This window comes from Elaeis guineensis, chromosome 2 (assembly GCF_000442705.2).
Source record: "Elaeis guineensis isolate ETL-2024a chromosome 2, EG11, whole genome shotgun sequence".
In the NCBI taxonomy this organism is placed as follows: domain Eukaryota; kingdom Viridiplantae; phylum Streptophyta; class Magnoliopsida; order Arecales; family Arecaceae; genus Elaeis; species Elaeis guineensis.
The window spans coordinates 70,371,311-70,386,821 of NC_025994.2; the positions used below are offsets into that span (position 1 = coordinate 70,371,311).

The 15,511-nt window shown below is 37.9% G+C and overlaps 1 protein-coding gene across 2 annotated transcripts; it reads left to right on the forward strand.

The window, feature by feature from the left end:
• Positions 1–2,165: 2,165 nt before the first annotated feature.
• LOC105032769 (uncharacterized) lies at positions 2,166–9,112 on the forward strand (the record flags this gene model as incomplete). Of its 2 annotated transcripts, none has more annotated exon segments than XM_073251813.1 (5): positions 2,166–2,280; positions 2,406–2,580; positions 2,937–2,999; positions 3,101–3,252; positions 8,835–9,112. In XM_073251813.1, coding segments are annotated over 5 exon segments (628 nt in total), but the record flags the coding sequence as incomplete, so codon positions are not given.
• Between the last annotated feature and the right edge of the window lie 6,399 nt (positions 9,113–15,511).

Here is a 15,511-nt window from a genome sequence, read left to right on the forward strand (position 1 = left end):
TTTTGCTCCGGTATATATAATGGGACTCAGAGGATTTGAAGAACAATCGGATTAGCAGAGTTCTATGGAAGAGGATAGGTTTAGATATTCTTTTTTTTTTAAATTTAGTTTTTAATTATTTTGCTCTCTCATCAATTTATTAGGAGGTTGTTGTCTGGGATGCGGCTGCCTTTGATCCCACAAAAAAAAAGCTTCATTTGAGGAAGAAATTTGTGAGGCTTGTTGCTCCAATATATAAATCCTTTTCAGTCTTTTTTTTTTTTGTGATAAATTGGGAGGTCACTCACCCAGGATTTATTAGAAGGGGTGAAAAGGTGCTATGCATAGAGAATGGTCCAGAGACATGGCCATTTTGTTGATGAAAAGGTCTCATCATCATGGCTCTTGATAGGGCTAGGCTAGCTTATCTCTGTCGCTCCTCATTTTGATCAGTCTTTAATGTGCATCCCCAACCTTTGCTGTGCACCACCTTTTGCTATGGGCGTTGCCAGCAACCTGCACATTGTGCTCCTCACCTTCCTTTTGGGTCCCACACCACCACACTCTTCACCATTGCTCGAGCCCTTGCGTCGCAACCCTCTGCGCCACATTCTCCTTCCTCAGCATTGCTTGGTTCATTGCCTCCCCCGCATGGTACTACCATCGGGTAACATCTCCTCTCCTCAACCCACATGCATCCCTTCTCTCCTCTCTTCCTTTCTCTACTGATTGAATAGGATGCTGATGTGGATAATGATGTGGCATAACATGCAATGCAGGCTGCTCGCATGTCTTTTCACGGCAACGACGACGTGTCATGCCCCAACCCCTTTTCTGCCAGGGTGTGAAGCTCCATCCCCAGTTCGATCGTTGTCCATACTTATTGCTTTGTACTATCCCAAAAAAATGAAGTCAATTCCACCTATAGTACAAATAAAATATCTAGTGTACACTATTTATTTTTCTCTAAATATAGACGGGAGCTCGGAGTCTAACGTTCATGGCCCCCCAATACATGGGGGAGTCTACTGCTTGCCCCGTTCACCCCCCCCCCCCCCCCCTTCTTTTCCTTGGGCAGTTCAGAAACCCCTAAATAGGCGACATATGTTTAATGTATTAGAAGATAGGACAAGTTGACATGGTTAACATACTTCAAATATAACCTGGTAATATATACTTGATTGATTATTGGATTATATGCCTTCCCTTTAGGAATGGGGAAAAGCTTCCTGGTTCAGTTTCAGAAAATGACATTTATAAGATGTTTCTTCTTTTGCATTGCATTTGTTGTTGTCCTCTTTTTTTTTTTTCTTTTCTGGTTTTTTGTTTGGTTGGGGTGGGGATGAGGGAAGTTGAGGTTCTACCTTTTCATTTTCCCTGCTATTGATGTGGTAAATGGACTAATGGAGCACCAGTACGACTTCATAGTTGGTTCACACTTTGAGCACTAATTGATGTGAGATTATGTACAAGCTGCCCTAATATCTTTTCAACTTGCCTCTTGATATTCAAACTTGCTGAACTCCAATAAGTCACCTTCTGCAATGGGAGTTAGCTTGCTGATTTTTTTTCCTAGTTGGTGACTATAATATATATATACACATATGCATATGCATATGCATGCATGTGCATATGCATATGCATATATGCGCATATGCATACGTACGCGTGCGCATACGTGCGCGTGCGTGTACGCATACGTATGCATACATATGTATATAGATACATCTACATGCATATGTATATGTATATGTATATACATCTATATGTATATGTATATATATACATCTATATGTATATGTATATGTATACATATATATGTATATGTATATGTAATACTTGTATTACTTTAGAGTATGCAAGGTATCCTAGTTATCAGAAGACTTTTGGATTTAAACATTCTGCAATTTTGCTGACTGCAGATGGATGGGACATTTTTTTTGGTTGGTTACATCATGTTAGTTATATGGAGGTTGTAACTGAAGTCTAATTAATGCTTCAACTATATGCTAGTAACTCGGTTGAACTGAGAGTTTGATGTTCCTAATTAATATTAAAATCCCTGACACATTCTATTGCATCTGTATAGTTATCTGGGCCTTCCACTTCTTATTCGCTTATTTCTTTCATGTACGAACTGCAGCTGTAAGTTCTTTATATGTATCTTCTTTATTATATTGTATTAGATTTAACAAGCTCAATAAGGAGGTCAAGAGAAGGGGTGGTGGATTTACCAAGCTATGCAGTCTTTCTCCGGCACTGCAACAATTTGTTGGTGAATCTGAGTTAGCCAGAACTGAGGTAATGCTCATAAAAATATGGTCCTTTTAAGTATATACCATATTTTTTGATCAATTCAATGGAAAAATTAAGGAGCTTTCAGGACCTTAATCTTCTATATACTTGTTTTGCACAAATGGTTTCAGGTCGTGAAGAAACTGTGGGCTTATATTCGCGAGAACAGTTTGCAGGACCCAAACAATCGGAGAAAGATAATATGTGATGAAAGACTGCAAAAGCTCTTTAATGTTAACACTATCGACATGTTTCAAATGAACAAAGCTTTGTCAAAGCATATCTGGCCTTTGACTTCTGAAGATGGTAAGTCTGAATCTGAACTGACTTTGCTCTTCTGCATAGCTAATGGTTTGAGTCTGATCTAATTTGCTTGAGTGTTATAATTTTTATTCTTTTTTTAAAAAAAGTTTGTGGGTGCATGTACACCCAATGCAAAAACATCTGCTTCTGGGGCTTAGTGCCTCAAGGATAATCCTTGAAGTTTATGGCTCAGGGCATGAGGCTCTCTTTTTGCTTCATCAAGAGATAAAATGCCTCACTTGTGCTTCCACCTTTCATGACATTGGTTTGCCTTTGATACATTGCTTTTATTTTTTCCAGTACATACCTTTGATACATTGCTTGGTCTATTTCTTTTTATACTATTTCGGATTATCTAGCAGGCCCAGCGAATACAGTGAAGTCAAAACCCAAGGACAAACAACATAAAAAGGAAGGAGAAGGTTGGATATTAGTGATCTCATGTTTCATTAGTGCTGTCCACAAAATGTATCAGCATATCACCTATTGTACTTATCAAATTCTGATGGGTTGCCTTGGATAGGAAAGCGGCAAAAAGGAGGGTCTTCTGGTCTTCTTGTACCCCTTCCACTTTCAGATGATCTGGTGAAGTTTATTGGTACTGGTGAAAATGCATTATCTCGCTCTGATGTTGTGAAAAGGATGTGGGAGTACATAAAACAAAATAATCTGCAGGTATTTTGTTGTACTACTTCTTCATATATTGTACAATTGCTGGTTAGATAAATAATTGCATGAGAAACACAATGGTCTTCTCTATTATATTCTCTTGTCAAAATTAGAATAACTATTTGTATTATGGCATATCTATAAGTTGCTGATGGAATAAATGGTCTTCATATTTTAGGGTTTAGATGTGGACATTCCTCCACTTTATTGATCAGCCTAAGTGATGAATTACATAGTTCAAAACCATGATTCTTAGGAAAACTACTTGAACCCAATATATGCATCCAGAATATCCATAAAAGTCTTCAAATCAAGGTTTCAAATACCACTACCAAACCTTGTACTGTTTTTTATTCGAAATGGTACAATATCAATACAATACTGGTATCGATTGTATGTGCCAAAACTGACGTCTTTCAAAAATTTAAATATAATCGGCACCAATATGGTGCCATCAGGATGCATTTATATGGATTGTACGAACTGCTATAATCGATATGCACTTGTATGACTATTTCATCATCTTGGCTTCTATACCAGTGCCGTTATTGTGCTGGAGCTGTACGGTACAGGTAATACCATCCCTTTTCAGTGGCTTTTAAATGATGCTTGAGATTATATATCCATATATGGTATCACATATCCAGGATGCTTGATATTTGGCTAAGTTCAAGCTGGAATTGGGTACATTCAAATTGTATCTGGATAATTCATCCAATTTGTAATTTTTCACCATATAGCTAGTGACATCGCACTACCTAACTGCTGCCACAAGCTAGGGTGGGAGGTTGGCCCACTTTGCAGTAGGACCAAAGTTTCATCTTGGTTGAGGTCTTGGTTTGTATTGATAATGGGCCCTCACCGATATGATATATGAGATCATCTTGGCCCTTATTATCTTGGTTGATACAAAAGGACAAATCCCAGTATATCATCCAATATGATATGAATAGATTGGCTGATATTTTCCAGTCACCTTTTTACTTAAATATTATTTTGATTAAATTTCAAAATTAATGCCTTAATACTTTCTTTGTTTCCATATTTACCATATTAGTCAAGATTTTAACATCTTGGTCCTAAAATATCACTGGAGATCTTAGAGGATTTTGGGTCTTTCCAAATCTTCTTACCAAGGTTGGTGGACTCGGTACCGGAACTTGTGCCAATCGGCTGACGGTATGGGTCAGTACGGTTCTGTATCAGACTGGATTGGTGCTAATCGACACAGAGAAGGGAATCAGGAGGAGAAAAAGAGAGAAAGAGGGGAGGGGAGGGGCATGGAAGGTGTGGCCGGACGACATGCCGGCGGTGACCACAAGTGGGCTGTTGGCACGCTCGAAGGGCCACCAAGGCCTCTGCTTCATCCGTCAATCCTCGATCGAGAAAGAGAGAGAGATAGGGGGGGAGAGAATGAGGGAGGGGGAGTCACTGGAGGGCCTCCGTTTAGCCACAATGTCCATTGGATGGTGCAATCGTGGTCTCTGGCACCGCAAGCGTGAAACAGAAGTGATCACTCTTATTTCATGTTTTTTTTCTTTAATCTCGATTATAGTGAAACCAACAATGGGTTTGCCGGTTTCATTATTTATCTTCGTTTTTAAAAAAAGCTGATGAGTAAATGGGGCAGTCACCCTTGTTTTGCGGTTGCGGCTCTGTCCTAGTATTTTTCACTGTCTGGTGGCCACGGTGGCCATTCGGTGCCCTTCGTCAGTGTCTCCGCCGGCTAAGCCTCTTCGGTATGGTTGCTTTCCCTCTTTTTCTTTCTTTTTCTCGCTCGATGAAATGCCCTATCAAACAACGTCGAGCCGCGGAAGCCTCCGCAGCCCTTCGGCAGCCTCAGCGGGCCACTGTCGGCTTTCAATGGCGTCATTTCCTCTTTTCCTCCCCTCCTCTCTCTCTCTCTCTCTCTTTTTCTCTTTCCCTCTTCCTCCTCCAGTGTGCCATTTTGCTCGGTTGAACTGTCTCGGTTAGCCGTCGAGACGGCTCGGAATGCCTTGAACTATCCAATTCGGGACAGTTTGGCGATCCTTCTTACCTTCCATCCTGATTAAGATGAACCAAAATCTCAGTTCACGTTAATCTTAGTAATTTTTTACCAACATGACTGAGATCTCATTTTTTAAAAACTTCAGATGGCGCTGTCAACTCATATCTCAACTTGACAAGATGGCTTTGGTTCACTTATTCCAAGAAAGGAGGGCCACTTGACACATATGGGCCCCGTTCATTATGTACAAATGCATGTGACTTCTTGAAGTCAAAGCCTAGATTCACTTGCACAAATCCTTGTTACACAACGTTTGCACATTCGGCAGGTCCTTGCATTTCTCAAGCTGGTATGTGTGGTACAGAGGCTCAGACATGCAGCACCTGCATACAATCTGCAGAACTTGTGTCTCTTCATGCTTGTATGACAGCAGAGACCGACGGGAGGTGGCAGCGAGGAGAGCGGGTAGGAGGGTGTCCGCGAGAGATCGGGAAGGTTCGAGTGGGCTGGGAGGCATTCGAAGAAAGAAACGGAGGAAAAAAAAAACCATTGGGGGAGTCCTGAGCTTGACACATGGCGCATGAGGAGGTCCCTGGCTTCTCCTTTAATGTATTGTATAGATATTCAAGCTCTAATGGCCAAACCAAGACGTAATAGCTGCACTTGCAGATGCATGAATTCCTTTTGCATTCACCTACATGTGCGCAGACAACATTTAGAATTGATTCACCGGAGACTTGGCCGGGAGCCAATTTTTGGCAACTAGATCCAAATGAAAATGAGTCAAGCTCGTGCCAGGTCAAATTGCATCGTTCCCAGTGCTCCACTTAGGTTGTATTCTAGCTGGCCCAGGGTCAAGCTCTGTTTTATGTCATGGTGGTGCCTATGTCTTATCACTGGCAAATTTCATGACCTCCAAATAGGAGTGTTGTTGTAGGACAATGTGTGAAATGCAGTGTACACTTAAGGCACGTAATCTTTTCTGTTGCCCACAACTTGCTGAAACATGCATGCACAGAAGATGCCAAACTAAGGATGAGTTTTAAACTCAAGGGTCTTGCCTATGCCTCATAATATGCAAATTGGTCAGGAACTAAACTAAGTAGTTGAACTCTTTTCTTGAAATAAAGGCTAAATTTCAATTTGATCTGTCAGTTTGTCAAAAAATATTTGGGATGTGTGATGGAGATCACAAATATTCTTATTTTGCATAGTCACTTCACCAAGCTTTAATATCAAATACCAAGGAGGCATTAATACCTTGTTACATGGAAAGAAACATTGAGGGAGATAATCATAAAGAGAATCAGTTATCTGATTTATACACAGATGATTTACTAATATCCATGTAGAGGTATTTTATATGCATTATTACTAACTTTGTCTGCACAAGATTTGAATAACATCCTAATTTGTTATTTTATCCAAGTTTATGCCGTAGTTTCCATGGAAAAAATGATATCAGGGGTGAGGGTGCTATTATAATGATGACATATGTTATCAACCAAACAAGTTTTCATTGGATCATTATTTTGATATAGTGGAGGGAATCTTGTTTTACTCACACTGTATTTTAAGGGAAGTGGATGTGTTGTTAGATGGCTTAAGCTAATGTGCATAATGGGAAGGGCTATTTAGAAATGATTGATTGGCAGCTAGGAACTAGAAAAAATTGCTGCATATATCTGCAATAGTCCATTTCCTTTTTTTTTTTTTAATTTTTTGTTGCTGTTGCTATGTGAAAAAAGAATTGCATTGTTAATGTTTGTTTTGTTATTTATGCTTTTCACCATTCTTGTTATAAAGGTTGATTTATTCTTTTAACAGGAACGAAATGTTCTGTAATCTGATATTGCTCTAGTCAATTGAGGGCATAGATAGAAGGTACCATCATAATAGTGGTTATTAAGAGACTGAAGTGTCTCTTTTATTGATAAGATATTGTGAATGGTCAGTGTGGTGGAGTAACCTCCAAAGTTGATCTTTGGTGAGATCCTCCATGGCTGCTGGTGCCTGCATTGACTTATCACAGAATTTTGGATGTCCATCAAGACTTTGAAAATAATTGTTGAAAACCCAATGGATCGCCACAAACATGCAAGGCTAAAAGGCCACAGTGACTTCAACTCTGCAAATCACTTGCATGACTCCCATAATTCCATGGTGACCAGCAGAAAGGGCTAGTGTCTTTGTAATCTGGTGGGACTGCAAGATCTGTATAAGTCCCATTCTGGTAACTAGATTATGTTATCATCGTGTTTTATCCCTAACCATGCTGAAAACCACTTAAATTTTGGAGGTTTTTTTGTTTTGGATAATGCAGGGCTGCAATTGGGGTGTGGGTGGATTGGGGATTGTCCCACCCCAAATGCAATCCATATTTGAATGTGGTCAAAATATTGGACCATGCCTAATCCATTTCCATTCTGGTTGGATTGAATTGGGTCAAAATACAATCCAGACACAAACCATAATTAGCCCATGTAATTGATTATCTGATTATATGATAAACATATTATGCAATAAAATAAAGATAATAATAAGTAGCATGTATACTTTGTGAACAGCCTTATGTTATGTAAGATCTGATTGATGACCGCATATATTATAATCAACAGTAACAATTAATACATTAATCTTATCACTGAAGGAAAATTAATTTCTTATATTCAAGAGGGGGCCCATCACTGTGCAGGGGAGGGAGGGGGGAGGGGTGGGGGGGAAGCGGTTGCGGCGCGCACGGCCAGGGGGCTGGGCAGTTCTGAATGTTAGCATCCTAGGGTCTGGATTGGGAACTTATGGATTCAAATCCAATATTTACTAAAAGTTGGTAATAATTTCCAGTCCAAGTCTAATCCAATAACTTAGGATCGGATTAAACTTGGATTAATTCCAGGCTGGTTCTACATTGGAAGCTGGTCAATCCAATTCATTTGCAACCATAGACACAGGGTTTTCATCAATTTCATTTAAAACATAGAAGAGCTGACTGCTCTTAGACAATATTTGCATTGTTAGTAACCTAGAAGATGTGTTGGCAGAGTAATTTGCTAGTGAGCTTGTGCCTGTTGATGAAAATGTTGTCAACAAATTTGAAGCTTGCAACCATGTCATTTGGAGTGACAAGCTAAATATTTTTTTGAAGTCTGCAAGCTCTTTGTCTATGATTAATATATAACTGTGAATCTCATCAAGTACTCAAGTAATATGAATTATTAGCTTTTTATACAATCTTCTGTAATTTTCTAAATAAGGAATTTGATGCCTACAAAAAAAATTGATAAAGGAAAACACCCGCACATGAATGCTTGGTGTCAATTTACATGTTGGATGAGATTTTCCACTTCCTGGCAAAAATTATTCGACCTAAAATTTTGTGTATTGAGTTTTCAATTATAAGTGCATTTATTGTTTGCACGGAACATCTTGCGAACTATGTGCACTATTTGCTAGTGTTCCATGTCTGTTCATGTAGTTTTTGCAAAGTATGATTGTTATTGTACTTCTCCTTGATAGTCCGGTAAATCTTCTTAATTCAATGCTTTTTTTCTTTTTTCTTTTTTTTTTTCAAATTAATGTTTTCCATCATCTTCGGAAGGATCCTGCTGATAAAAGGAATGTGATATGTGACGAGAAGCTAAAGGAACTGTTCAAGGTTGATTCTTTTAGAGGCTTCACAGTTTCCAAGTTGCTGGCGGCTCATTTCATCAAAACAAAGTAGTGAGGTGCCCCTTTTGGTATCTCTGTTGAACCCAAGGAAGTGGGCAATTTTGTCTGCAATGTAGTTTTAGTTTAGTTTCTTTTACTTATATATGACTTGTTTTGGACTATTCTGGAGAATGGCAAAGAATGGAAATGAAATCATTTATTCATCTCTGTCTGATAGAATATGTATGGGGAAAGTATTGCATCCTGATTTTTGGTTTTAAATTATTGCACTAAATTTTCATTCCATCTCTTTCTTAAGTAATGAAGAAAAATGTCTAGATCCTTGTGTTTCAATTGCACATCAATTGTGTGCGAGGGACACGTCGCTGACATTAATCCAAGGATATTGAGAGGTAAATTTCTCTGTTTTGATTTGGCTTTATGAACAAGGTGCACTGGCTGCTAAAATTCCTACATGTTTGTTTACTGAGAAAGCAAGATTAAAGAAAGAAGGAAAGCATGTTATTGGGTGTTTGGCTGTAAAAAATAAAAATACAGAGAACAAGGAGAAACAGGGGTCCAATTTTTCTCCAGAGATCAGAAAATTTTCCTCTGCTTTAAGTATTCTTTTTGATAGCATAACAAGAAGCAAGGAGGTCAGGATATCTCAATCACATTCTAGATACTTTCTTTAGGACTTTCTCTGCAAATTTCTCAGTTTAATAGAACAAAAGTTTTGTGCATCGATCTCCATTCTTTTCCTTGAATTATTTTCTTTTTTTCATGTTCTCAACAACTAAGCAGAGCCTAAACTTGCTGTTAATGGGAATTAAATAGAAAAGGAAATTAAAGACTGAGACTTCTTTTCATCATAATTATTGTTATGCAAGGTGAAAAAAACTCTGGATTATGCTACTGGTATACTGATTTGTTGCCAAGCATCATTTGTTTGATTACTTTGGTTTGTCCAGCTTAAATTCATCATATATTGATGAGCTTTTGTCATCAGATATTTTCTGCCCAGTTCTTGCTTTTTGGAGTTCTTATGTATGTTAACATTCTTCGTCCCTTTGGAGGAATGTTGGAGCAGGTGCTCTTATATTCATTGTTATGTTCCAAAGTATATCTCAGTATGATCATATCAGTAGTTCTCTGCAGGATGTCTCTGTAACATAGCATTAACAATGGTTTCTTCTGCTACTTTATCCTTATGCAACTTGGATTAGGTAAACACGCCTCATAGTGCTTATTTTAATATATAGGGAAGTTTTTAGGCTTAGGAACCAATTTAAACGGATAGCATTCCGTGATATGAGGAACTAATCCAAGATCTCAAATTTTTTACTTTAAGAATTCTGTTGGTAGTCAAATTCTGGGGAACTTGATGATTTACATCTAGTATGGCTGTATGTTTTACATGTATATGCACACTTATATGTATGGTGAAATAATGATTGTTATTGTCGCATTATTTTTATAATTATTTTTGTTATTACTAGAAGGCCCTCACGTAACAAAGTTTATGTTTTGGTGGAAAGCTGAAACCATAAATAAATTCTATGGGGCTTAAAGTTATCTCCTGCATTCAATGAATCTAGAAACATGAGGTTTCTTGTATCTCCTTTGTTTAAAGAATCTACACACTGGAACATCAGGAATTGTCTTTAAGTTTATTTTTGGGTGGAAAACTGAAACCATAAATAAATTCTATGGGGCTTCAAGTTATCTCCTGCATTCAATGAATCTAGAAACATGAGGTTTCTTGTATCTCCTTTGTTCCAAGAATCTACACACTGGAACATCAGGAATTGTCTTTTATAGTTAGCAAGCCATGCTGAGGGCTTGCTTTTTCTTCTTGTAGTTAGTGTGTGTATGTTGATTTGTTGCAGCCACTGCAGCTCTAGTCTTATCATCATGGATGGTCATGGTCAGTTTTCAATTACCTGCCAACTGCTGTTTACCCCCACCCACCCCCCCCCCCCCCCCCCCCCCAAAAAAAAAAAAAATGTAGCAGATATTTCTTTTCTTACAAATTGCAATAATTTTCTACCCAAAATAATTTACAAATTTTCAGCTATAAATTCCAACGTCTCCATTTTTCTACCTAGATGAAACTCTTGAAATTAAAGCTAGTTGGGCAGCACAAGTAGGCACCAGTTCTAACTCACTGTGTGAAGGGGGCATGGACACTGTTCTTCATGCCTAATCGGTCCTTGAATGTATGCTTGTCATTTTGTGTTGGATTCCTGAACAGGAACCTTGTCAAAGTAATTGTAGACTTCTAAATAAATTCTGGGTCATATGAAACAAAAGAATTTCTTCCTATTAATTCTCAAACCTGGTCCCATTTTACCATTCATGGTGAGCTAAAACAGTGAAAGGATACAGCAATTGAATGCATGTCGTACTGGAATTTGACCTTGGAAATCTTTCAATGTATGATATGAATGCAGATGTAAAGATTGTAAGATTTGTACCAAGGTTCTTATCTTCCATTAAGTTGTGCAGAACTTTGAATCTCTTTTACACAACTGAGACATGGTAAAGTTGAGCATCTTGAGAGGTCGAAACCTTCCCAAATCGAGAATGCTCAAAATTTGAGAATCTTTTCACTAGAAAAAGGACATTTTGATAGCATAGTTCCATGAATAATTTGGAATAGTGAGAACTGAATAGAAATTACCATGGAATATATAGATCAAGATCCTTTGCTTTCATAGGTCAGTCAATTGCTTGTTTCTTGGCCGTTTGTAATGTCGATGTCATGGCGATAGATGGTCCACAAGCTCCTCTTGTGGCCCTGGTCCTATGCCGAGGAACGAGACAATGTCGGCTCAACTAACTCCCCTCTTCCTTATCCAAACCCAATTGAAAGATTTCAATGGAGACATGCAAATTAAATGCAGATGAACTACTCGATTTATTTGGTTTGCTGCATCAACCCCAATCATTTGATAGAGAGGAGGAAACGTTTGGATTCTAGCCCATGTGAAGTGGGTCATGGAAGGATTCCAATAAAAGAATATTGAATGAGATATTAGAGGGTAATTTCTCCATGGACAAAGGAAACAGACAGCTCTCATAATAGAGAGGAAATAAGAGCAACCGAGAGGACATCACTTTCAGGTTTCAATAGCTGACAACTACTCTAGGAATCTGACCTAATATCCTCATCAGTAGATAGATTCCAACCAACATGCTCCATTTGGGTACTATGAGATATGGTGAATGATGTGTACGCCGACCCGTGGCTCGATCGTAGCCATCCAGATGAGCAGTTCGATCTAATTTGGGTCTTGGAAGGGTCTCACAACTACCAAACTTTACTTGATGTCAGTCTCTTTCCTCTTTGATCTTTCATTCAAATTAGCAATGTGTGTGCCTTGGGACTTGATGGTCATTCTTACTAGCAGATATCCAAGGCATCATATTAGTTAGGAAACTATATCCAAGCCTGGGATATTATGTAAATTATTGGATCTTGTTGTATCGATGATATCTCGAGATATAATTATGCAATTGACCGGTATAATTTATCTTCACTTTCACCATGTTTCATGGATTTTACTATACACCGAAAATAAATAATTAAGTGATTTGCAAATGAATGCTTTAGTATGAGTTTTCCCATATACAGTCTCTGATATTACATATTGACACTCAAGGATATCCTATTCCTGATAAAATGGCTTGAGCCTTTCATATTGGCCCAGCTATAAAAGCCTTCAACCAGATTCAGAAGAATGTTGGTGGAGTAACTGAGGACACCAGCAGGGAAGTCTATATGTGAACTTCTCCTAAAGAAAACTTATAACGTGACATAAGGTTATCATTAGAATAAATATACTTTTAATATTAAAACTTATCTAGTGGGGGTTATAATTAGGCAGGGGTTGGAGATGGAAAAGATTCTGGAAACCACAAAGGGAGGAAGTCAAAGAGATCTTTATGCGGATAAGGTTCAGGCTAACGCTGATCTGAGAGAATTCATGGTGTTTGCCTGCCCCAAAAGCCAAACAGTACTTCAAAAGTCAAAAGTGAAAGCCAAACAGTAACTCCACTATCATACCCCAAAATCATGAGACATACAAGGAAACAAGGACAAAGTCGCAAAGGCCAAATGTGGTCCTCTCTCTCTCTCTCTCTCCATGAGGCACGCACACACATTGTCCCTCTATGATAGAGAGAGAGAGGTGATTACAAATCTATACCCTGCATATTTTCAGATAGAGGTGATTACATAACTACATGTCGATCTCTGATTATTAAGTACTAATGTAAACTTTGCATTTATTTAGTAAGGCCCACATTTGGCTAATCATTGTCTAATTTGTTGCAACTAACATCGAAGGAATGCTGAAATTTTATAAAAGGGGGAAAAAATTTTTCTTCCATTTCATAATATTTGTTGAATTCTTGCAAAATATTGTAGCAAATTCATATTCATGATATTTTTTTTCTTAGACATTTTATAGTCTACTTTGCGAGACATTGTCAAATAGTGAGCTTACATTTAGATATGTAGATTAGAAAAATATTGTTATGACATCCATGGATTGGTGGCTCGAAAGATATCCGAATCCATCATAATGGCACATTTAGGAATCATTTAGGTATAATGCCCTCTTATGAGTGGATACGATTACTCACAAGGACAATTTGCTTAGCCAATCAAGCATGCGTGCAGTAACTTTTATGTATATGCCCAAAATGAGGTCTTATCCTTGCAGATGGTTAACAAGATGAAAACTAAAAAAATGATATCACCATATTAATTAAAAGTAATTTTATTACTTGTAGGACAAGCTCATTTTAGTGGAGGATAGATGGTCATATAAGATTTACATCAAGGTTAATGGGCGACAAAAATGGTGGATAATAGACGAAGGCAATGATATAAAATAAATCATGATACTACAAGGGCATAGTATCTATGGTGAGAATTTGGAGCGGCAATGATCATGACTATGGTATTGAAAATAAAGGATGCGACACTCTAAGATGTGTATAAGAGTGAGAGAATATAGGAGACCATGAAAATGAGAAATTAGAACTCTCTTGTTTTTGTAAGTTTTGAGGAAATGCATATATTTTTCTATACTTTTGGGATAATTAATTTTTTTTTTTGAATCCTCTCTCTCAGAAAAGAATTTCATAATAAATTTTTTTTTTGAATTCTCTCTTTCAAAAGAGAATTTCTTAATTAATGTTCTACTACAAATATTTATGTTTCTTTTTCTCTCAATGAAGCCACTCAACTCCCATTGGGAAAAGGCCCAAAGCCCATATGAATAGAGTGGGGAGAAACTCTCTGTGCACCGCGCATGTTGCGCGAATGCATGTATTGCATGTAGTGATTGGCTCACATAGAAAAAAAAATATATTTTTTTTTGCCGCTCTGCTGCCCAGCTTTGCATGTGAGCCAATCACCGCATGCAATGCGCAAAAAATTCCTAATAGAGTGGGATCAATAGGAGGTTCATGATTGTCCAGCACACCGTATTGCCTATTGAACCATCAAAGAGGTGACACATATTAGATGAGATTGGTTGGGCCTGTGAATATGGACTAGCATGACACAGTTGTTCTGCTATAATTATGTTCACAATGACCAACAGTAAAATAAAGAAGCTTATGGTCCAAAGAAAGTAAGGTTTTGGATTTTTTTGATTGGGATGTGGACAACCATGGGGTTCCTGTTGGACAAATGATACCATGGTCCTCAGCAGGTCTGTGCACCAAATATTCCTGGATATAAGCCTTTTGGGTAGAGTAGCAAAATGCCCAACTACTGCTCACCCACTTCAAAAGCTTGACAGTAAAGTGAATGTGGAGTTTCTATGGCTCTAATTGCTCCCTAAAAGCATAGGATTTTTATTATAAGAGGGAGGTATAAAACAATTAGCTGCAGAATTATAAAATCCATCTTTTACATGGAATATTTGTTATTATAATCAAAATCTAGCAAGCTATTGGCAGATTACATATGAGGCACATGGGATTTACTTAGTCTTGGAATCCTTAAGAGCAATAATAGCATTGGTTTGTGGACATAGGCCTTTTCTGTCTTTTTGAGGGGGGTTTTGCATCTGGTTTACTGCTTTGTGGATGGTGGAATGGGGAGATTCCTTGACCACATATTAGTGCCTTTGCTTGCTTTAGAATCCATCCCCTCCTAAAATGATAAGATATACCATGATGTTGTAGGATTCCCTCTTGTTGGAAGACAACCCATCTTATATTCAACTAGACCTCACTTTAGGCGTGTCCTTATCTTCTTGGACAGTTTAAATATTCCTCTTTGGATAAGGGGAACCGGTTTATAGAATCCCATGTTTTTCTTAATTATTGGTGGACTTACATCAACCTATCCTTTTAACATTCATATTCTGTGTACGAGGAGATTAGTAAAATGGAATCCTGTCTTCTATCAGTCATGTCAACTTATCCATCCAAATCCATATATTAGTATTTCTTATATTCTCGAATAATTGGTAATAGTTTGGGTTCCATCAAGTCCAACCTAGCTCACAATTTAAAAGGAATATCTTTTGCCATCAAGTCCATTTCTAGCGTTAATTGATATCTGATAATGTTATCTATTTGGCAGCAAATGGTTTGGGTCAC